General features: G+C 50.6%; 1 protein-coding gene across 1 annotated transcript; it reads right to left on the reverse strand.

Moving 5' to 3' along the window:
• Positions 1-1208: 1208 nt before the first annotated feature.
• Positions 1209-22873, reverse strand: ENPP4 (ectonucleotide pyrophosphatase/phosphodiesterase 4). Its single transcript, XM_083178683.1, has 4 exons — positions 22745-22873; positions 13148-14012; positions 7305-7478; positions 1209-4803 (listed from the first exon to the last, which is right to left on the reverse strand). Exons 2-4 carry the CDS (start codon positions 13983-13985, stop codon positions 4442-4444), a joined length of 1374 nt encoding a protein of 457 aa, XP_083034809.1. The 5' UTR covers positions 13986-14012; positions 22745-22873; the 3' UTR covers positions 1209-4441.
• Between the last annotated feature and the right edge of the window lie 706 nt (positions 22874-23579).

The raw sequence follows: 23579 nt of genomic DNA on the forward strand, positions 1-23579 counted from the left end.
CACGCCCCCGCCCACGATTTGCGGACCCCCGCCCCCTCCCGCTAACTGCGGATCCCCACACACCACCCCCCCTCCCGCAATTTGCAGACCCCCCAGACCCCCTTCCGGCAATTCCACCCCCCAGCGGACCACCGCGGCCCCCGCTCCCGCATTTCACGTACCCCCGTGACAATGGGGGATCCTGTACCACCACAAGCAGGTACCGCCCCTAGGTGGGAAATCCGGCCCTGGCTGCCGCACTGCAGGTTTCCCCACTGCCCTCTGTACCAGCGCCACAACTTTTATCAATGTCTTGCCCACATACCACTATTATACAGCCTCCTGCTCTCATGCACGCTCACTTCCCTCCCAGTGGGAGGAGACGCTCACCCACTGCCGGGAGCTGCATACTGTCCCCCACCCTCCTCCAGTTCTAGGGATGCCCATCGACCATCAATGATTTTCAAATAATCGATGGTTTATGGCCGATGTTGAATACTTTTGCCATCAATGTGGGAGGACACTGCCCTGCCTCCTGTTCTCCTGCCCCGTAACTTCCTCCAGTGGAGACCCGCTCACCCTGTGTTGCCCACATTCCCCTATCATGCTTTACCGCCCAGCCTCCTGCTCTCATGCACCCTGACTCCTGTATTTCTGTGCTGCCACGCTGGACCCTCACCCACTGGCAGAAGCTGCACAGTGTCCACCACCCTCTTTAGTCCCCCCGTATGCCCACACACCCCTATCACTACCCAGCTTCCTGCTCTCCTGAACCGTAACTTCCACCACTGGGTAATCGCTGACGCTGTGTTGCCCACATACCCCTATCATGCCTCATATCCCAGCCTCCTGCTCTCATGCACCCTAACTCCCACCCAGTAGGAGGAGACACTGACTCAGGGCCACCGTCCGGTACTCCTGTGCTGCCACGCTGGACCCTCACCCACTGCCAGAAGCTGCAATACAGGGCATCTTTCATACAGTTCTAACCATATTTCTCACAATACAAATGTTCACAAATTAAGGGGCGTAGCCCCTTACGCCAGTGTGAAGAGCGCCCGTAGGGCGCGATGAATCACCTAGTACAGTATATACAGTACTATGATCTGGGGACAGAACAGACGACTGCATACAAATAACCCGCATCTTAGGATATTATTTCAGCATTCGCACATTCATGTATATAATATAAAACATACATCACGTACAAAACTGAAGACGGACATTGGTAGATTTATTTATTTTATTACAAAAAAAATGCATGAGAAAAGTTAGAAAAATATTACGTTTTCAGATCAAATTTCATACCAATGGAGGATTTGATTTTCTATTTAACAATATAGAAGAATGAACAGAAATGCATAAATTAACTCCTATTTATCTAACGCCCCCCCCCCCGTCATCATCAACACCCGACACATCAGCGGGATTTCCAGTATTGTGCTTATAGACAAGGACAGACGCATATAAATGACACAATGGCTGCACAGTGCTAAGGCATACATTCCCAGTCTCTGCAGGTACAGGTATATGGCCACCTGTACACAGACAGATAAACCCTCCACATCCTATATATTACTGCCGACACATTATTGCTGCATCATGGAGCTTATCTCCAGTGGAAGCTGGTACTTGTAGTTCCCCATAGGTGGGGAAGCACAGGCTGCTCAAGGGGTTAGATTTATTACAGCCTCTGAGAATAAGTGGTGGTGGTTGCCCAGAGCAACCAAACTCTAGCGATCCTCTAGTGAACGCTTGAAGATGATAAAATCAGATTCCACCTTTTAGAAGCTTTAGTAAATCTAACGCAAAGCAACTTTCTGGGCGGCACATTCTGGCTTGTAAAGTAAAACCCAGACTTATGGGAATGGTATATAGATGTGGCTGATTGCAGAGTACACTCTCTCCTACAACTGCAGCTATATACAATGTGTCTTATCTCTGGCTGCCTGTACCCTACATAACGTATAGCAGCCATTTGTAAGAACGTTTAAAAATGTTAACAATCTTATTGTTGCATAAATACAATCTAGTTACAGTGTGAGAATAAATATGGAGTGTGCTACACCAGTCACCTATATCTAGTCCTGTACATAACATAGTGGTATTCACCGGACACACAGTATAATATAATCCATAGTGCAAGAGGAGGAGTCTAGGTGTCCTGCAGGTGATGGAGGTGACATCACTCGCTGCATCAGTGACATCACAGACACAGGAATACGGTCTCTGTGCTTAGCGCGATACATCTACCAGAGGGGGCATATGACATTGTGTGGCACATCACAGGCAGGGAAGTACTGAGACAGGGGACTTAGTAACTTCTGGGCCCAATACATCGACGGGAAGTCACAACAAACAGCTGCCAGATCCTGTGTGCCCAAAAATGCATCTTAGTAGAGAATTGGGCGCACCACGAGACTGCACTGATCAATGTGATATGCAATCTGTGTGTATCAGTCTGAACCTGAACACGGATATAGCCGCCCTCATCTATCCTGTGCCAGCTGACACTACTGTGGCGATTGGCGCTATACCATCTTCATGTGCATGCATCCAATTCACTCCTGTGGCTCATTGAAAAACACACTGGGTGGCGATATCGCAGCATGGTGATTCCGCGCCACGGGTGCGAATTAAGCGCAACAAACAGGTACTGTATGTGTGGTGATCCGGCAATGAAAGCTCGGTGCAATGTGTTACAATTCAGTGGCTTATTTCCCTGCCAAATTCCAGTGTGCTCTCAATACAGACTCAGTCGCACACAGATATACATGTGTTGCTTATCAAATTACTCAGCAGAGTCTCCTGATGCGTCACATTGTGTAGCAAAGGCTAGCTGTATGGGTTCACGCCACCAGGTCTGTGCCACCATTATCCCCAGTTACTACCACCCGATGGAACTCGTAAAAGACCACCGCAAAGTGACAGGAGACATATGGTACATACACACGGGGGCGATTATAGCAAATATCGCTGGAAATATGGTCGCTGTTGACCATATTGCCAGTGATTGCAGTGTGTACCAGCGATAAATCACCGGGTGCGCGCTCTTGTTTTCAGCCCCTTAATGGTCGCTGGTCGGAGGAGCATGTTCCTCCGACCAGCGACATCCCCTGCCTCTTCTCCCTGCAGTGTGACATTTTCATCTGCGACCGATGAAAAAAATGGGACACTGAGCAATAGGATTGCCAGCGATCATATTGCCTCGTGTGTACGCACCTATACAGTATAATGCCTTCAAGGTGGTAACTACACATCCCCAATAGCTACACTGCTAACCTGTGAGAGAACTCAACATATGAGAGGTACCGTATATCAGATACTGTATATCTTCTCTATTTAGTCAAGAATCTGACATGCTGGGAGTTGTAGTTCAACAGCAAATGCCTCTATGCACAAACAACAAATATAACATTCCAGTGCATCAACCGCTAGGTCCAACCCCTCAGCACAGTCCACATATGATGCCCATAGTAGGTGTATGGCAGGCGCACGCTGCATATAGACAGAACATAAAAGCCATAGAGGTAATTATGAACACAAGGGCAGTAACCCATAGCAACCAATTAGCTTTCCATTTACTGCAAGTTTGACATAAAGGCTCATTCCTGATTGGTTGCATCTATGTGCATAAATGGCCTCCAGCTAATAGACTTGGAGGTACGTTGGCATGGTCTGCAACATCCTCTCTCCCACATACGGTCCTGTACTGTAGAGGAGGCGATTGCCAACACACACACATTTATGGCTGCTTGCGATATACTGTAACTGGCGCATGCTGCACGCCGTACACACTTAGGACTATGTGGTGAGATGTGAGAGACACACACACACACACACACACACAGCGGGCATTTACCTACATAATAATGTGCATTAGTGCAAAGTCAGACACTGTTCTAGCAATGGATCAGTGCCTTATGTTTTGTGCTGCAACATTTCCTGCCAGTATAACATCTGCACAAGTACCTGGGACTTCCACACACACTACCTACATATAGGAGGTATCTAGCTAAACAGTTTGCCAGAAAATAAAGTTCTGCTTTAGTTACAAATATACAAATTGTTTCAAGTACTTAAAAATATCATTATTGCAGTCTAGAACTCTCTATATAGCAAATATAGAATTTATGGCAATTAAAATCAAAGCGGGGACAAAAAACAGATCTAGCGATAAAGTGCTCCAAGGCAGAATCTGATGTTTGTGACCAGCGACTAACTGGGCATGCTGTTACTTGCGGTTACACAACTGCTAGCAAGCCGCGGGTTACCTACTTGCTTACATTGAAGTGACAGTCTATGTCAGGCACTCCATGTACTGCTTCAAAATAACCGCTTGATAAATATACCCGCTAGTTTTATTTGTAAGAGGCCGAATGCCAGTAATGTTCGGTGCGGTACCATTTATGGCGAACAGCGCAGAGGCCATGTTTTGTTCGCTCCTGAAACCCTATGTATATCACCCTATTAAAGGATCGTCATCGTCCTGAAACTCCAGCCGTGTGAACTGACGCGCGGATGGCAGCTTTTTCCGGAGAAGGATCACGACACAGCTCAGAGTGGTGAGTACCATAATGGCTCCCATGACAATCCCAATGGCTTCTGGGATGCGGATGCACCACTGGTCCGCCAGCAAGCACTTGGTGTTGGTCAGGGTACCGTTGTTCGGCTGGGGTTTTAATCCGAGGATGTGACACATCATTGGGTAGACGTCCACGCTGTTTATGCTGCGCATCTTGTAATTCTTGTGGAACGCTGGGCCGTGCGCAGCAAGGAAAGGATGCATGCTGGGAAGGCTGTTGTCATATCCGTGATTTCCCACTGCAATACAGGTGAGAAAGAGTTTACAAATGACATAAAAGGAGATAACATAGGCTGGTAAGTCGCTCCCCCCCCCCCCCCCCCCCCCCGAAACACATAGTTCTAGTCCAGAAAAATAAGCTGAAATGCGTGGTCACCTGTTTCGGCGTGCAAACTGAACTTTTTTGCATTGCGCCCATTAGTTTGGTTGGGCTTTACACGACTAAACCTAACTTTAATAAGGGTTGAACACAACGATTCAAAGGGGCGTTTCAATTTCACTCCACAATCTCCCGTCACTTTAGACAGGGTGCAATAAAACATTTGAATCCACCCTTTTGTTTTGACACGTTCAAGGTCAACCTTTTGAACAGGACGACTGTTGACCTTCTCGTTGCAGACCGGTCATCTGAATACTGTGATAATCATTAATTCTCCGTAATGCTGTCCCAGAATGCCCTGTAAGTGCTGCTAGCTGTTCGCTAAACCACATCCGTGAAATTGGTGGACAGTGCAGCAAGACCTAGATAATCACACAGTAGGCTTCTGAAATAGTAACGCTGCTGCTAAGCCACAAAGCAGAAGTAACAGGACTTAGGGGGCAGATGTGCAACCAATATCCAAGTCACAAGCAAAGCAGGAGGACAGACATAAGCCACAAGCACTCCTGCGTCACATGAGATATAGAGTGCTGCTGTAGTCAGGTCAGGTGGGATCAGACAGCTGGCAGGGAAGTGGTGGACATTCCTGCTTGTGACTTCTATCCCTTTTACACTAAAATCCCAGATCCAACCCGGTATTTGGAACACTGTTCCAAGCCAGGTGGGATCCAGGATTTGCTCCGATTACACTGCGGTGCCGACCAACAGTATAAACGGGGGCGGCGCTTGGAGATGCCCTGGACCAAGGTACAGTAAGCTGCTGGGCTGCCCCAGCCTCCGTTCACCCCTCCCTAGCCCCCGTTCACAAGGTGAATGGATTCTGCCAACAGACATCCATTCACCTCCTCCCTGCCTCTGCTGCTGTTTTCACAGTACAGCAGACCGCAGCGGAGACTGTGTGCACTCCCGCCCAACGGCCATACTGACTTCAGGACGCTGTGGTTCGGAGGTTGGGCTTTACCGTTGCCGTAAATGGGAGCCAGGTCGAAAGACCCAGCATACCCGTGTACAATGCCCACTACCCAGGTCCTGCCCGTGTTCCATTTTAATGGAAAAGAAAAAAAGGTGACAGACGTACTAGGTGCAGACTGGGAATTTTTTCTTTATCTGTTCAACTGATTGTAAAACACACTTTAAAAACTTTAATGGGTACTTGTGTATTATCACGGCACCCACGATTTCCATCGTAGGGCATTGTACAATCAAAAATTGGTCATATCGCATGCGATGCGACACGATTTTTAATTGTACAGGCACTCTGATGGTTGATTCCTATGTTAAATGCACCGGTACGCGTCCTCCGACCTTTTGATACCCCCACTATCCACGTCGGCGTGGAGTTGATTTTATATAGTGTGGCGGGCGCAGCGAGCCCCGCGAGGGGCGTGGAGTTGATTTTATATAGTGTGGCGGGCGCAGCGAGCCCCGCGAGGGGATGCGTATTACTTCACATGTATTCCGCGTCCGCTCGCCACGCTTCGGGCTCGCCACACTATATAAAATCAACTCCATGCCGACGTGGATAGTGGGGGTATGAAAAGGTCGGAGGACGCGTACCGCCGCTGCTCGCTAACGCTTCGAGTGGTCATTGATAGTGGGGTGGCGTTAACAATGGGGGGGCATTTTACATAGTAATCACCCATCAGGGTGGCTGTACAATAAAAAAAAAAAAAATAATAATCGGGTCTGGGGGTGCATTTAACATAGGAATCAGGCATCAGGGTGCCTGTACAATGTAAAATTGGGTATGATCGCGTCGCATCGCATGCCATTATAATGGCATGCGATGCGACGCGATATTAAAATTGTACAGTCGGCCCTGGAAACACTCAATTCGGGTCCCATCGCATACCTTAATTAGTGGTATACGATGCGATGGGCACCGTGATAATACACAAGTACCCTTTAATGTTTATTCAAAATGTTTTAAAATGGATTATGAGTTACATAGGATTGTGAAGTGTGTGTACAGTCAGTTGAACAGATAAAGAAAAAATTCCGTGTGCACCTAGTACGTCTCGGTCACCTTTTTCTTTTCCATTAATCTGTACAAAAAAAACAGAGATTGGTAGCACCATTTTTTGCCAAGAAATACATTCATATGTAAAAAAAAAAATCTACCAATAAAGCAAAAAAAGAATTATACATAATCTGTACAAAAGAAGCACTCCATGCGGAATATACAAACCGCTTCCTGTCCGTGTTCTACCCTGGTCAGGACCTGGGTAGAAGTCCTGTGTAAATGGACACGGGTCGACCCCTTTTACACTGCCGCTGACCCGGGTCCACGAGGGAAAAAACCTGGGTTTTTGCAGTGGTGTAAAAGGGGTATCAGACATAAAGTAGGAGCATATGTCTTACTGTTAATGCTGGACGACCTATTCTGTACGATGGTCCAGCCCTCGTGAGCCACCAGGATTATGGGCTGGATGCGGCTGTTGTGCTTGTAGTGATAGCGATCTGGAACGTCTTCCTTCAGGTAGGCCTTCATGTGCTCACTGCAGTTCTTCAGCAGATTGTAAACAGACGTCACATCTGGGGGGGGGGAAACAACAAGTCATCAGGGAAAAACGTTTCATAAGTGCCATCCCCATGAGTTACTAGAATGCCGGTGCCGGGCACACAGGCCTCACTGCATCCCCATAACACTCAGTCCCACCGCCCCGTACACAGTTTGCATGAGGATACAGCATTTGTAATATTATACTACAGCAGGCAGACGTTTCCGCAGTGGGTACACCTGGAAAGCCAGACATGGCAACTGTGGCAGGTTAATACCAAGTGATGTCACCCTTGGAGACCTGGCACTACTGCCGAGAATGTGGAGCAGAGGCTACTACTGCAATGACCACATGGACATGGAGGCGTAAATTTGTTGCATTTAAAGAAATGAAATGCATCTCAGACCTATCAAACCTCTCCCTGAGCGGGTTTCACACTCCCTGATTGGCTGCCCTCCCGCACACCTGCTAAGGTTTTTTTTTTTCTTATAAAAGAGGCATGGCCATGCCCATAGGCCACGCCCCCTTTTTGCCAGGGCCTGTTGACACCCCGGTATTGTGCCGGGGGAGCGTGCAGTGGCCGGTCCATGGTGGGAGCAGGTCATCGCAGCCTTTGCTGGACTATGTGTAGCGGCATCCTCCGTCCAGTCCGTGCTGTAACATCCGGACTGTTGTGGGCGGTGGCGGGAGGAGGGAACATGCCCCGGAACCTACATAACTGCGCATTATATGAATAAGCAAGGCTCATGGGGCCTACACACATAGTAATATGTGTAGATGAGCGTTCTCGCTGCACAGCGATGTTCCAGCCGTATTACCGAGTTATCTGTCAGGGCCAGTGTTCTGCGGTGAGTGTGTTGGTTATTAATGAAGCAGAGATGGGCTTCCGCTCGCTGCCGCTGAGTGACTGGGCCACACGTCCTAGTCAGATGGAGCGCCTCTCCACCGACAATTGCCAGCAGGGGCATTCTGGCGAATACCGGTGATGAATGTGAGGCGCTCCATCTGGAAGTCATTTGTTTTTGCTCATTTATGTATTGGTAGGTGCTGCGGAACCCTTGTGGTGCCATATAAATAGACAATAAGACGAAATTGGTAAAACTGCGTAGTGTATTTTTGTAAATTTGGTTTCTGTAAAAAAAAAACAATAACAACAACAACAACAACAACAACAACAACAACAAATAACAGCCAGGTGCGATCATCTCAGTTTCCAATTAAGGCTATAAAAGGCCACATCTGGGTGTGCTCACAGCCGGCCCTGTATAGACCATTCCCCTCTGTAGCTGGGAGGGGAGTACATGTAACTGCAATGTAATGGTGTGCTGGGCATATAGTTGGAGCCCCTCTCATTCAGTCCCGGCGCCTGCCAGAACCTCCTCTCTGGTGAGCACCGACGGAGAGAGACTCCATTAAACTCGGCAGCCGGTCCCTGCATGTTTCCGCTTAAGGGAGACAGGCAGGGTTAGGAGGGGGAGGGATAATTTCGCCAGCCCCCGGCAGGATGAGACCCGCTACATCTGTACATACAGAATATTGGTGGTCCCCTGACCATGTGCTGCAGACTTAAATGTTTTGATCAAAACATGACAGAATCCCCAATGTTTTATTTGCTACATACACACACACTTGCAGTATATTATTGTTAGTGCCGATAGCTAAAGTCTCCCTGTTTTGTATACACATTAATACTTCCACGCAGATAGCAACACGAACTCTGCCAAAATCCCCCAGGTGAGTCACCTGCATAAATATGTATTCTTGTGGCAAAACAAGCTCAATACAAACTGTAAAACCAATGTTGCAGCAATAATACACCATATAAATGTATATAGATTGTCAGCTTCCTACCTCTGGGACTGTCTGGAACCCAGTTTGTTTTGTTGTTTCTAAATCTTATAGAGAAAGAACAGAATTTGCTGCGCTCCATAGGAATCGGATGAGAATAATACAGACATGGAATGTACCTTCTCTATGGTAAGCTGCCATCTTACTCCATAAGGTCCACTTACAAATTTAGATGACCCATTGGATTAATTTACGAAGATGGGAGTTCTATTGGGATGTTGCCGAGAGCAATCAATCAAAATCTACTTATTTATTTAGCTTGTTCTAGAAGAGAATATATAGTATCTGATTGGTTGCCCATAGCAACATCTCATCTTAAATAGAACTCCCATCTCAGTAAACAAAGCAGGTGATCTCTGGAGAGACTGTGGGGAATCTGTGCTGTGGACTGGATGCAAACAGCACTGAAAATATCCATGCCTGGAGCACAGTGCCAATCTGGAGAGACGCTGGAGGATAAAAGAAACCTTTACATGTGGATCCCCATGCTTTTATTTGTGAGTGTGGGAATTAGCATTATGAAGATACCTTGATGTGATTATTCAAACATCACAAACTGCGAGTCTGGGTAGGCGAGAGTTTCACCCCAGTAAGAAAGCCCGGTACTTGTGTACTATCACGGCGCGCATCGCAGACCATAAGGCATGCGATGGTATGCAATGCGATATCGCACGATGTTCTACAATGGCATACAATTTTAAAATTGCATGGTATTGTATATGGCATACAATGCGATGAAAAATTGTATAAGCACCCTAATGGGTGCTTACAATGCTTAAATGCACCCCCACCCCCCCTCCAGTATAAACGTGAACCCGAATGGGGGCAAGCGCAGCGAGCCCGCGCGGGGTAGCGGTACGTGTTCTACGACCTTTTTGTACCCCCACTATCCACGTTAGCGTGAAGTTGTTTATATAAAGTGTGGCGAGCGCAGCGAGCCCCGTGAGGGGACGCGGATACCTTCACAGGTATCCGCGTCCCCACAGGTATCGGCTGCGCTCGCCACGCTTCGGGCTCGGTGGCTCGCCATACTTTATAAAATCAACTCCACGCCGACGTGGATAGTGGAGGTATGAAAAGGTTGTAGGATATCAGATTGTTACAACATTTACTACACATTGGTTCTTGTTTTAAATGTTCTTCATCCCGGAACATAGTCAAGCGGACCAGCCTGTAACCCTGTGTACACCACCAGCTCCAGGTAAGTTATTTTTAAAGGTAAGAAGTGAATGGAACCCAGGTTTCCCATTCACACTGACCAGCAACCCGAATAGAACCCTTCTTTTATCCAGGTTGGAGGGTTAAGGGACCCGTTTTTTTATAAAAAGCCCTTTCACACCGCCCCAGGTTATTTGTGCATTGTGAAAGGGGTATAAGTGTGTAGCCAGCTAAAGGCTCTGCCACATAAGTGATGGGAGGTTCTCCTTACACGCACCTTATCTATGAGCACTTTCCTCACTGGGAACCCTTATACAGAAGCGGGAGTCAATAGGTCAACACTAAACGGTCGGTATTCACACGGTCGACACATGCTCACTATTCCCTATGGTAGTAAATGTAAATACCCAATCAAGCACCTTTTATACCCGTCGACCATTTCTGTAGATCTATCATCCGGTCACCATACAGGCGGCCAGATGCATAAGAGCCGGAGGAAGCTTTCTGGGAGCCCGCACCATCAGGATGTCACTGTGGCCTGTTGCTTATTCAGGTTCTCAGGATGGCATAGGATGGTTTAATTCCCCCCCCACACACACACACACGCGCACACTGACTATTACACCACTAGCACTTTACACCGCTCAGAACTGTAGAACTGTACCACATAACTGATGGCTCTAGCCCAGGTGTATGCAACACGTGGTCCTCCAGCTACTGTGGAACTACACATCCCAGCATGCCCTTGCTGGGATGTGTAGTTTCACAACCGCTGGGGAGCCACATGCAGGGCCTGCCCTACCCATAGGCATTATAGGCAAATGCCTGGGGACATCAGGAATGCCTACGGCAGTGATGGCTAGCCTTGACACTCCAGCTGTTGTTAAACTACACATCCCAGCATGCTCTGCTACAGTTTTGCTATTTGGCCATGCTAAAAATGATGTAGGGCATGCTGGGATGTGTAGTTCAACAATAGCTGGAGTGTCAAGGTTAGCCATCACTGGCCTAGGACCAGCAGTAGATTTTCTTTCACCGGGCTCCAGCGCTCATCAATGTCTCAGCAATCTGAGCCAGACAGACATGATGAGGCTGCAGCAGCGCACACCAGACACCGCACGCACAGCCTCGGACAGGCAGGAAGTGGATTTGAATAGCCTTAATTTGAAGCTGAGCAGCTGCAGAGGAAGCCGGGCATAGCACATGTAGCTGCAGGACCCTGCTTCAGCCACACAGGCAAGAGCTGGATGGAAGGGGGTAAGGAGCGACACCATGGAAGCTGCACTGCAGCCACCAAGTCCAGCTACACACAGCAAGGAGCAGGACAAGCAGTAGCTCCTGACTTTACCTCTTACCTTAAGTAAGACAGCTTACAGTAGGTATCGTCCTGTACGGTGCAGGACGAGTGAGGGGTGCTGTCTGATCTGTGCTGGGTTAGGGTTCTGTGCAGTGTTATCATATAGTGGATCGATGATGATCACATGATCAAACACTAATGGTTCAATGCGTCTAGTTAGACGCCTAAAAAAAAAAAAAAAAAAAAAAAACACTGCCTAGGGGTCACCCTTGACTCTGAACTGCCCTTTGTTCCCCACATTCAGTCTGTCTCCAAATCATGTTACATGCATGTAAAAAAAAATATCCAAAATACGACCGTATCTCACACAAGAGTCAGACACTACTAAATCTCTTATCCATGCACTCATTATATCCCGCATTGATTATTGCAATAGTCTCCTAACTGCTCTTCCCAAGAACAGACTCTCACCACTGGAATCCATTCTAAATGCTGCTGCTAGGCTGATCTTCCTAGCAAGACGCTCATCGTCTGCTGATCCGCTCTGCCAGTCCCTTCATTGGTTGCCTGTATATTACCGTATTCAATATAAAACACTTCTACTCGCGTATAAAGCTATTAACCATACTGCACCAGCATATATCTCTGCACTTATCACACAATATCTCCCATCTCGACCACTCCTCTCTGCACAAGATCTGCGTCTCTCTTCTGCATGGATCACTAGCTCCCATTCACTATTACAGGACTTTCATTGGGCTGCTCCCATCCTATGGAATGCCCTTCCATGCACAATAAGACTCTCCACTAGCCTCCAGACTTTCAAGCGTTCCCTGAAAACTCACCTCTTCAGGCAAGCCTATCATATATAAGTTCTACACGCATAACCCTCTGAGGCACTTATGTATTATATAGCTTCCCTTCTGGACCTACAAGCTATGCTGTTACTGGTGCCTGTCCTTGTGTTTCCCTCCTATATCCCTATAGATTGTAAGCTTGCAGCAGCTTGTTCTTTCAGTGTTGTCAACATTTGTAAAGCACAACGGAATCTGCTGGGCTATATAAGAAACTGTAAATAAATAAAGTAATAAATCTACATTGACATTAATAGAAGATTGACGCAGGCAGAACGACACACTATTTTATTCTCGCTCTATGTCCACTGGGATGGTAACGTATGACCAAATCAGTTAAAACAAATAAAAGTCATGAAAAACTCATATCAACCACATTCCCGTCAATCATCTGTTAATGCTGATTTAGGAGCTGACCATTTTTAGGCATCTAACCAGACACATTGGACACCATGTGACTGTCGATACGGCTGTGCACTGGGGGGAGGGCCTGAGTTGAGAGAGAGAGAGAGAGATCTGGGAATAAAGGCAATGGATTATACCCACCTTTATGGGGCAACACTGCCGCAACAGGAGTTGAATCCACCAGAGTGTAGTTTCCTCGGCCAATGCACTCGTCCAACGCGATGACCCTGTCCTTTGAGCACTGAGCCATTCCGTGATCACTGGTAATGATCACGTTGACCGTATCCCATAGATTTAGCTTCTTCAGTTGAGACACCAAGTATCCAATATTTACATCCACGGTATTCAGCACTTTACCCATGTTTAGCATGTCCTCCGGTCCATAGCGGTGTCCGCTGGCATCGGGTTCCTCAAAGTAAAGCGTTGCAAAGTTGATTGGGTCCTTTGCTCTGGTAAACCAAGCGGTGAGGTTATCCACCCGTTCGGCAAAGGTCACATCGCGGTCATACTTTAGAAATTCACTGATGGTGGTATTCTGAATGCGTACGTCACTTCCTGGCCACATGGCAGAACCGCTCCTGAGACCTGCGCGTTGGTTGGTCACCCAGATGGGCGTGGCTTCATTCCACCACACCGGGTTTGTCTTAGATGTGAAATTGGATAACCGAAAGGTCATGTTTGTGTCTGGGTCATACATGGAGTTGGCCACAATCCCATGGCTCTCCGCATATAAACCCGTCACCAGCGAGTAATGATTGGGGAAGGTCTTCGTTATAAACACGTTTTCCACCTCGGTCACCAACACGCCATCGCTGATAAAGTCCTGGAGATTGGGCAAGGAGTAGTTTGACAAATAGTCTGCCCTGAATCCATCAAATGACACGAGGATTAGTCTGGGTGCGGAGTTGTTCTGTGACGGTTCTCCGCTGCAGAGCGTAAATCCGTGCAGGACGGTGAGTGCCAAGGCCGCTGCGTACATCCTGAAAGTTCTGTCAGTGCAGTGAACCTACAAATGAATATAAAAAGTTGATTAACAGCAAGGATATATACGGGAGACATGGATATAATCAGTATGTATACTAGTTATATCGGTATGTGCTGCGGATGACACACCTGGCTAAATTAATGGGCCGCAGCCACCATCTAATTAAAAGAAGTTTAACAAAGTGCATCATATATCCTTGGCACCCATAATAAACCCAATGATGGCCACCTAGTGGGTATAAGTAGAGTTGATGCCACTCTGCACCTGTCACAACCCCTGCAGCTGAGATCACATCAAGCTCCGTCCCTGCAAAAGCACTCCGCAGCCCTTTCGGGGTATTTTTCATGAAAAATACATAGTATACTCCGCCACCTGATTGGCCCTGCATTTCTACTATTATCCTCTCCCCATGGAACACTGGGAGGGCTGCCTGTCATCGGATCCTCTGCCTGCTGTTTACCTCGATGCTGTAAAGCAGGGGTGTCAAACTCAAATTCATCGGGGGCCGCATCAGCAGTTTGGTCACCCTCAAAGGGCCGGTTGTATCTGTAGGACTATGTGTCCACTCTTTATTATCATAAATTATTGTCACTGCATTCAATTATTACTGTTTTTTGTAATAATGTAAGTAATAACTAGCAGGGAGATTGGCTGGGGGCCTGGGATAGGGCACAGTGACGTGACGTCAGATCGCCCAGCAGGTGACCTGGGCCTCTGGGTTCGCAGGATTCTCGCTAGAGTTCTGGACTGGTGGTGACAGTGGGACAGATAATGATAATGACCCTGGACACAGGCAGCCGCACTGCAGATTTGTGGGCTCAGGCTGCGGCTGTGTGCTGCTGGCCTGGCTTTCTGCCTGCCCGGCCACGGACTCTGGACTGGACAGACTGGTCTGGACAACAAGAGACAACACAACTGTGCCCACCCCACTGCCGAACTTACAGTAAATATACTGAACCAACTGATGCCACTGCTGCACAGCGCGGCACCACAGGCAGGAGGCAGCTCACCGGCGGGCCGGCGTCCAAGTCTGACAGGCAGCCGCAGCAGCATGCACGTCACGGTGTCACTGGCACTGCTGTCAGGAGGGCGTGTGTCACACATGGCAGTGCCGTAGCCAATGCACGCAGGAGGAGCCGGGGAGGACTCGGGCACGTCACACAGTGACACTAACAAGTCTGTGTCCACTGTCCTGCCTCCCTCCTCCTCCCAGCGAGCGCCGCGGCGGAGTGACTGTGTCTTACCCGGCTTCCTCACGTTGTTAGGTATGTCTCGAGTCGTCATGTGAGTGTCACTGAATGTGATGTGACACTCACACTGTGATGGCTTCCCGCAGTAATGTAATCGGCGCCAGGCGGGGGTGGGTGGCGGCGGCTGCGCGGGCCGCATGACGAGGTCTGGCGGGCCGGATTTGGCCCACGGGCCTTATGTTTGACACCCGTGCTGTAAAGCATGGGTCCTCAAACTGCGGCCCTCCAGATGTTGTGAAACTACAAATCCCAGCATGCCTTGCCACAGTTTTAACACTCCCTTATAGCAAAACTGTGGCAAGGCATACTGGGATTTTTAGTTTCACAACATCTGAAGGGCCGTAGTTTGAGGACCCATGCTGTAAAGGGAGTTGCAGCTTTGCAGCATCACTTTACTGCACCACTGATTACACAGAATGATGACTGGCAGCTCTCACTGGAGCATCGATCACCATTCACTGGGAGAAGGAGAGTATCATTTTTATTTATTAATACACAGCGTGCCCATACACTGGCCTGGTCTATGCACAGCTTTCTCTACCAGCGGGCAGAGAAAGCTCTGCATGGGTAGGGATATCGCAGGAAGCCTTGTGATTACAAGATCGGATAATAGAGTTATTATCACAGTGCTCACTGTGGCATTTTTCACTTTTTTTTTTGGTCAATTTTGCTAGATCGCATTACCCATTATAAGTGTAGCAGGCATGTCCAAACTGTGGCCCTCCAGCTGTTGTGAAACTACACATCCCAGCATTCCTTGCCATAGTATTAGAATTCCCTAATAGCAAAACTTCGGCAATGCATGATGGGACTTGTAGTTTCACAACAGCTGGAAAAATTTTTAAAGTGTTTGGAGCAGTTTTTCACGAAAACTGCTGTAAAAGTCCTTCAATACATTTAAATCAGGCATGTCCAACGTTGGCCCTCCAGATGTTGTGAAAATACACATCCCAGGATGTTTTGACACAGTTTTACTATTATAGAATGCTAAAACTATTGCAAAGTATGCTGGGATGTGTAGTTTCAAAACATCTGGAGGGCCAACGTTGGACATGCCTGATTTAAATGAACCTAAAATAATGTGAAAAAGGTTGTGTTCTCACCTTTTTTTCACATCTCTTATATATTTAGCCAGATCTGTCACTCAACCCCTGTGGAGAACGTTCCTGTGTAGAACCGTTCCTGTGTAGAACAGTTTCACTTTCATGTGTCTGACGTTCCACCCCCTTGACATCACCTCCCCCCGCCCAGCCAGGGCTACAGTACACGCCCACCATCCACCATTACTCCACAGCCACCATTCACCATTACTCCTGCACATCCCTACCCTCTGCCAGGACCCCCTCGACCCCCCTCCCGCGATTCGCGGGACCCCCCGCGACCCCCCCTCCCGCGATTTGCGGGACCCCCCCCGCGACCCCCCCTCCCGCGATTCGCGGGACCCCCCGCGACCCCCCCTCCCGCGAATCGCGGGACCCCCGCGACCCCCCCTCCCGCGAATCGCGGGACCCCCGCGACCCCCCCTCCCACGAATCGTGGGACCCCCTCGACCCCCCTCCCGCGATTCGCGGGACCCCCGCGACTCCCGAGCGCAGCGAGGCACCGTGCCCGAAGCATAGCGAGCGGCTGCGGTACACTTCAAACTGTGTCCATGTCGACTGTGTCGACATTTCGGCCAAAAAAACAGTGAAAAACCCCATGTCGACATTTTGACTGTCGACATAGACTATGTCGACCTAATGGCAGTGTCGACCTAAAAACATGTCGACCTAATGAGCTGTCGACCTAATAAGCTGTCGACATAATGACATGTCGACCTAAAACCATGTCGACCTATTGAGCTGTCGAACTAATGGTGTCGATGTAATGGCTGTCGATGTAAGTGCTGTCTAATATCCGTCCCAGACCCGACCACCCCCTCCCGCGATTCGCTGGACCTCCGCGACCACCCCCTCCCGCGAAACGCGAGACCCCCGCGACCCTCCCGCAAATCGCGGGACCCCAGCGACCCCTCCCTCCCGCGAGCCCCCTCCCGCGATTCGCAGGACCCCTGCATCCTCCCCTCCCGCGATTCGCGGGACCCCCCCTCCCGGCATTAAAAGGGCCCCCCACGACCCCCCCTCCCGCGATTCACGGCACCCCCCCCCCTACTGTGATTTGCGACCCCCCTCCCGCAATTCGCGCCGCCCCCTCCCGCGATTCACGGAACCCCCCGTAGCGCCCCCCTCCCGCGATTTGCGGCCCCCCTCGGCACTTCTCGCAATTTGCGACCGCCCCCTAACTCACACATTCGGGGACCCCACCTCCCGCGATTCATGCCCCCCTCACGCAATTCACGGCACCCCCCACACCCCCCTTCCTGCGATTCGCAACCCCCCACGACCCCCCCTCCCGCGATTCACGAAACCCCCCGTAGCGCCCCCCTCCCGCGATTTGCGGGTCCCCTCGGCACCTCTTGCGATTTGCGACCGCCCCGTAATTCACACATTCGGGGACCCCCCCTCCTGCGATTCATGCCCCCCTCACGCAATTCACGGCACCCCCCATACCCCCCTTCCTGCGATTCGGAACCCCCCACGACCCCCCCTCCCGCGATTCATGCCCCCTCCCGCGATTCACGGACCCCCGCACCACCCCCCTGCGCCCACCCTCCCTTGATTCACGCCCCCCCTCATGCAATTCACGGCAACCCCCCACACCCACCCCCCCTGCAATTCGCAGCCCCCCCACGACCCCCACCTCCTGCGATTCATGACCCCTCCCGTGATTCACGGACCCCCGCACCACCCCCCCTTGACTCACGGCACCCCACGCGCCCCTCCCGCAATTCACGGACCTCCGCAACCCCCCCTCCCGCAACTCACTAACCCCGACAACCCCCCTCCCGGAATTTGCGGACCCCCCTTCCCACGATTCAAGCCCCCCCGCGCCCCCGATTTGCGGACCCCCGCCCCCTCCCGCTAACCGCGGATCCCCACACACCACCCCCCCTCCCGCAATTTGCAGACCCCCCAGACCCCCTTCCGGCAATTCCACCCCCCAGCCGACCACCGCGGCCCCCGCTCCCGCATTTCACGTACCCCCGTGACAATGGGGGATCCTGTACCACCACAAGCAGGTACCGCCCCTAGGTGGGAAATCCGGCCCTGGCTGCCGCACTGCAGGTTTCCCCACTGCCCTCTGCACCAGCGCCACAACTTTTATCAATGTCTTGCCCACATACCACTATTATACAGCCTCCTGCTCTCATGCACGCTCACTCCCTCCCAGTGGGAGGAGACGCTCACCCACTGCCGGGAGCTGCATACTGTCCCCCACCCTCCTCCAGTTCTAGGGATGCCCATTGACCATCAATGATTTTCAAATAATCGATGGTTTATGGCCGATGTTGAATACTTTTGCCATCAATGTGGGAGGACACTGCCCTGCCTCCTGTTCTCCTGCCCCGTAACTTCCGCCAGTGGAGACCCGCTCACCCTGTGTTGCCCACATTCCCCTATCATACTTTACCGCCCAGCCTCCTGCTCTCATGCACCCTAACTCCCACCCAGTCGGAGGAGACACTGACTCCTGTATTTCTGTGCTGCCACGCTGGACCCTCACCCACTGGCAGAAGCTGCACAGTGTCCACCACCCTCTTTAGTCCCCCGTATGCCCACACACCCCTATCACTACCCAGCTTCCTGCTCTCCTGAACCGTAACTTCCACCACTGGGTAATCGCTGACGCTGTGTTGCCCACATACCCCTATCATGCCTCATATCCCAGCCTCCTGCTCTCATGCACCCTAACTCCCACCCAGTAGGAGGAGACACTGACTCAGGGCCACCGTCCGGTACTCCTGTGCTGCCACGCTGGACCCTCACCCACTGCCAGAAGCTGCAATACAGGGCATCTTTCATACAGTTCTAACCATATTTCTCACAATACAAATGTTCACAAATTAAGGGGCGTAGCCCCTTACGCCGGTGTGAAGAGCGCCCGTAGGGCGCGATGAATCACCTAGTTATATTAATAAATATGTTAAGAAGTCTGTCCCCCACCCTAAACTAGAACCCAATTCATACTGTACTGCTCCCACTCACGTACAAAGCCCTCACCCATTCACATGTCTGACCTTATCTTCCTTCTGTCAGCCCTCTTCTGTCCTTTAACGCACGCTGACTGTCCTGCCAACAGATAACGTTCTCCAATGCCCACCTCCAAGAGCGCGCCCAAGCAGCACCCCATCTCTGGAATTCTCTCCCTCTCTATCAGACTCTCCACAAAACTTTGGGCTCTGTAGAATCATTCCATCATCACATCCAGCAGTCTCGCATCCTAAACCACTGTCCCATGATCACTGTCTACCCCTCCATGTCACCCTGGTCAGTCTGCCCCTCACCTTAAGAATGTAAGCTCTCACAAGCAGGGCCCTCTTCCCTCATATGCTTTTACTTCCCTTACTTATACTATCATCCACTCCATGCTACTTACAACAGCACCAGACCCTTGGTGAACTTTCAGAACAGAGACATGGCAACTGAATACAGTACTAGTGTTTATTCTAGAACCTGCTATCTTTGAAAACCCTTGCAGTTCCTGTTCCCTGCCTCGGGTGTCGCTGTCTGCTGTGGTGTTTCTAGCACAGGTCTGGTTTGCATATCAGTGCCGATATACAGACCACACTGTGCTAGAAGCACTACCGCATACAGCGGTACCCCAGGCAGGGAACAGGAACTGGGTTTTCAAAGATAGCGGGTGCTAGAATGTACACTACAGTACAATTAGGAAACCTTTCCATATCTCCCGAAGCAAACAATAAGTATACAGTGTAATCCGTAATACTGTAGTACTGCAACCTGTTACACCAAATCACAGCATAGCACCTGTGAAACCACATAGCAAGGGCCTTTATTCCTGACTCACAGACTTATTTTCTTAACCTACAAATAGTTCTGAGGAGCTTCAACATCTAGAACAAGAATTTCCAGTTGGTCAGGTTACAGAACCAGGCCAGGACACACTGGCGTAACTGTGAGCTGTGGAAACCTATGCACTGAATGTGTGAAATGTGATTTATTAGCAGAACAGGATTTGAGCTGATAAGTCCTGTGTGTCAGATACGACTTTGCCCAGTATCTACAGCCCTATAGCTACAGAATGCCGGCACTGCTGTACAGCAATCTCTGATACGGTGACGCAGATGACAGCATGTGTACAGTAACATTATACCTCTGTCACGCTGGGGTTATGCACAGCTTGCAGTGGAACAGGATAGTATTAACTCAATCCCAACTGACTTGATGCAGGCCTGCAGCATTCTGGGCTGTGGGTACAGCCTGACAACTGGACACTTGTATATAATAAAATCTGTGGACACTGCTAACAATTCTCTGACCCCATTGGAAAGAGACCCTGGAGGGGTAGCCCTGTAAATGACACTACTAACAGCCCCTCCTTCCTGCTGTGCAATGCCACAATTGGCACAGTGCTGAAACAGGAACACTACATTGTAGTTCAAGATTGGTGGAACGTGCCAACATCTACGGACATCCTGATACCGGTTAGACCTGCCATAGTCATATCAGGGCTTTGCATAAAACACAAAGCTCTATCACTTCTATATTACGTACTTGGCCGAAGTCTACAGAGGCAGCCTGATAACAGGAGAGCTGAGCACCTGACACAATGACAAAGAGATATTTACACTTTATAGGCTCTCAGGACAGAGATATACAGGAAGTAACAGTGCCACCAGCAGCAGTGGCCTCACTGCTAAGGGGAACAACTGTGTCTACTCACTGTAGCACTGAGGAGATCCCGCAGGTACTCCCACCAAAAGGAATGGCTTAATACCCAAAGAGCATGCACTACTCCATCATGCAGAGCTATGCTGGATATTATAGTTCCATACCCCTGCTACTAAGCAACGCTGAGGGTTACAGTCCCGTACCCCTGCTGCTAAGCGACGCTGAGGGTTACAGTCCCGTACCCCTGCTGCTAAGCGACGCTGAGGGTTACAGTCCCGTACCCCTGCTACTAAGCAACGCTGAGGGTTACAGTCCCGTACCCCTGCTGCTAAGCAACGCTGAGGGTTACCGTCCCGTAACCCTGCTGCTAAGCAACGCTGAGGGTTACCGTCCCGTATCCCTGCTACTAAGCAACGCTGAGGGTTACAGTCCCGTACCACTGCTACTAAGCGACGCTGAGGGTTACAGTCCCGTACCCCTGCTGCTAAACAACGCTGAGGGTTACCGTCCCGTAACCCTGCTGCTAAGCAACGCTGAGGGTTACAGTCCCGTACCTCTGCTACAAAGCAACGCTGAGGGTTACCGTCCCGTAACCCTGCTGCTAAGCAACGCTGAGGGTTACCGTCCCGTACCCCTGCTACTAAGCAACGCTGAGGGTTACAGTCCCGTACCACTGCTACTAAGCAACGCTGAGGGTTACAGTCCCGTACCCCTGCTGCTAAGCAACGCTGAGGGTTACCGTCCCGTAACCCTGCTGCTAAGCAACGCTGAGGGTTACCGTCCCGTACCCCTGCTACTAAGCAACGCTGAGGGTTACAGTCCCGTACCACTGCTACTAAGCGACGCTGAGGGTTACAGTCCCGTACCCCTGCTGCTAAACAACGCTGAGGGTTACCGTCCCGTAACCCTGCTGCTAAGCAACGCTGAGGGTTACAGTCCCGTACCCCTGCTACAAAGCAACGCTGAGGGTTACAGTCCCGTACCCCTGCTACTAAGCAACGCTGAGGATTACAGTCCCGTACCCCTGCTACTAAGCAACGCTGAGGATTACAGTCCCGTACCCCTGCTACTAAGCAACGCTGAGGATTACAGTCCCGTACCCCTGCTACTAAGCAACGCTGAGGATTACAGTCCCGTACCCCTGCTACTAAGCAACGCTGAGGATTACAGTCCCGTACCCCTGCTACTAAGCAACGCTGAGGATTACAGTCCCGTACCCCTGCTGCTAAGCGACGCTGAGGGTTACAGTCCCGTACCCCTGCTACTAAGCAGTTCTCCACAGACCCTTTCTCCATTAAGTATGCCATCCCCAAACTATGCCTGGGAGCCTCCCTCCGCAGCACCAAGGGCAATGCCCCTACAGCCCGAATGATTATAAAATCCACAGACTATTAGTTACTTTCCCAACAGGACTATGCAACGTACTCTCATAGTAATAAAGCCCCCAGCCCTGACAGACATCATCATCATCATCATCATTATTATTATTATTAGTTAGCACCTACAGTACATAGCACGCAGTGCTGATCAGAGAAGGTCTGGTCATGTATGAGGTAAGGTATCACCCCACCTAGCTCTGCTTTCCATAGACAGGTGTAGAGCAAGGAGGTACAGGTACATGCCGCACGCTTCGTGCAGATGGAAGTTACTGCGTATAAGCCACCCGCGGGACCCAACCAAGCCCACCACGGTAACAGAGAACAAGCGGGTGAAGCAGTAGCGGGAGGGTCTCCGAGGCGCCCACTTCCCCAGCCCGCCCCGGGTCACTCACCTCACTCACAGCCTCCTGACACACTCCTTCCTAGTCCACCACAGCCGACCCGTGTAGGTAGATGCTAAATTATAGGGGGCTAAAGGACCTGTGATGACGTCACACCCACGTGACCCGTAGTCATCAGTGGGCGGAGTCGGTACACTGAGCTCCATTTCCTCCTTCCTTTCCTACTGCAGGCAGGAGCTCTGAGCAGCATGTGCTGCAGAGTGGTGTGAGACATCCCACGTATCAGGTACACATACACCCAGCGGCACCCCCTCCACTCTCACCCGCCCAGTGGGCATCCCCCACGACCCCCGTTCTTACCACCACTGACCCCACACTGTCCCCCCTGCGCATACTGTCCCCCCTGCGCATACTGACCCCACACTGTCCCCTCTGCGCATACTGCCCCCACACTGTCCCCTCTGCGCATACTGCCCCCACACTGTCCCCTCTGCGCATACTGCCCCCACACTGTCCCCTCTGCGCATACTGCCCCCACACTGTCCCCCTGCGCATACTGCCCCCACACTGTCCCCTCTGCGCATAATACCCCACACTGTCCCCTCTGTGCATAATGACCCCACACTGTCCCCTCTGTGCATACTGCCCCCACACTGTCCCCTCTGCGCATACTGCCCCCACACTGTCCCCTCTGCGCATACTGCCCCCACACAGTCCCCCTGCGCATAATAACCCACACTGTCCCCCCTGCGCATAATACCCCACACTGTCCCCTCTGCGCATACTGACCCCACACTGTCCCCCCCAGCGCATACTGACCCCACACTGTCCCCCCTGCGCATAATACCCCACACTGCCCCTCTGCTCATAATACCCCACACTGTCC

The sequence above is a fragment of the Crinia signifera genome, chromosome 3 (assembly GCF_055691185.1).
Source record: "Crinia signifera chromosome 3, ASM5569118v1, whole genome shotgun sequence".
Lineage (NCBI taxonomy): Eukaryota > Metazoa > Chordata > Amphibia > Anura > Myobatrachidae > Crinia > Crinia signifera.

Bases quoted from the DNA above. Each gene is read 5' to 3' on its own strand.
- ENPP4 (XM_083178683.1), bottom strand. From the start codon at position 13,985: ATGTACGCAGCGGCCTTGGCACTCACCGTCCTGCACGGATTTACGCTC. The intron at 7,479-13,147 runs GTGGGTATAATC...CCCCCCCCCCAG, and splicing joins GGCAGTGTTGCCCCATAAAG to ATGTGACGTCTGTTTACAAT. The intron at 4,804-7,304 runs GTAAGACATATG...CCTGTATTGCAG, and splicing joins TAGGTCGTCCAGCATTAACA to TGGGAAATCACGGATATGAC.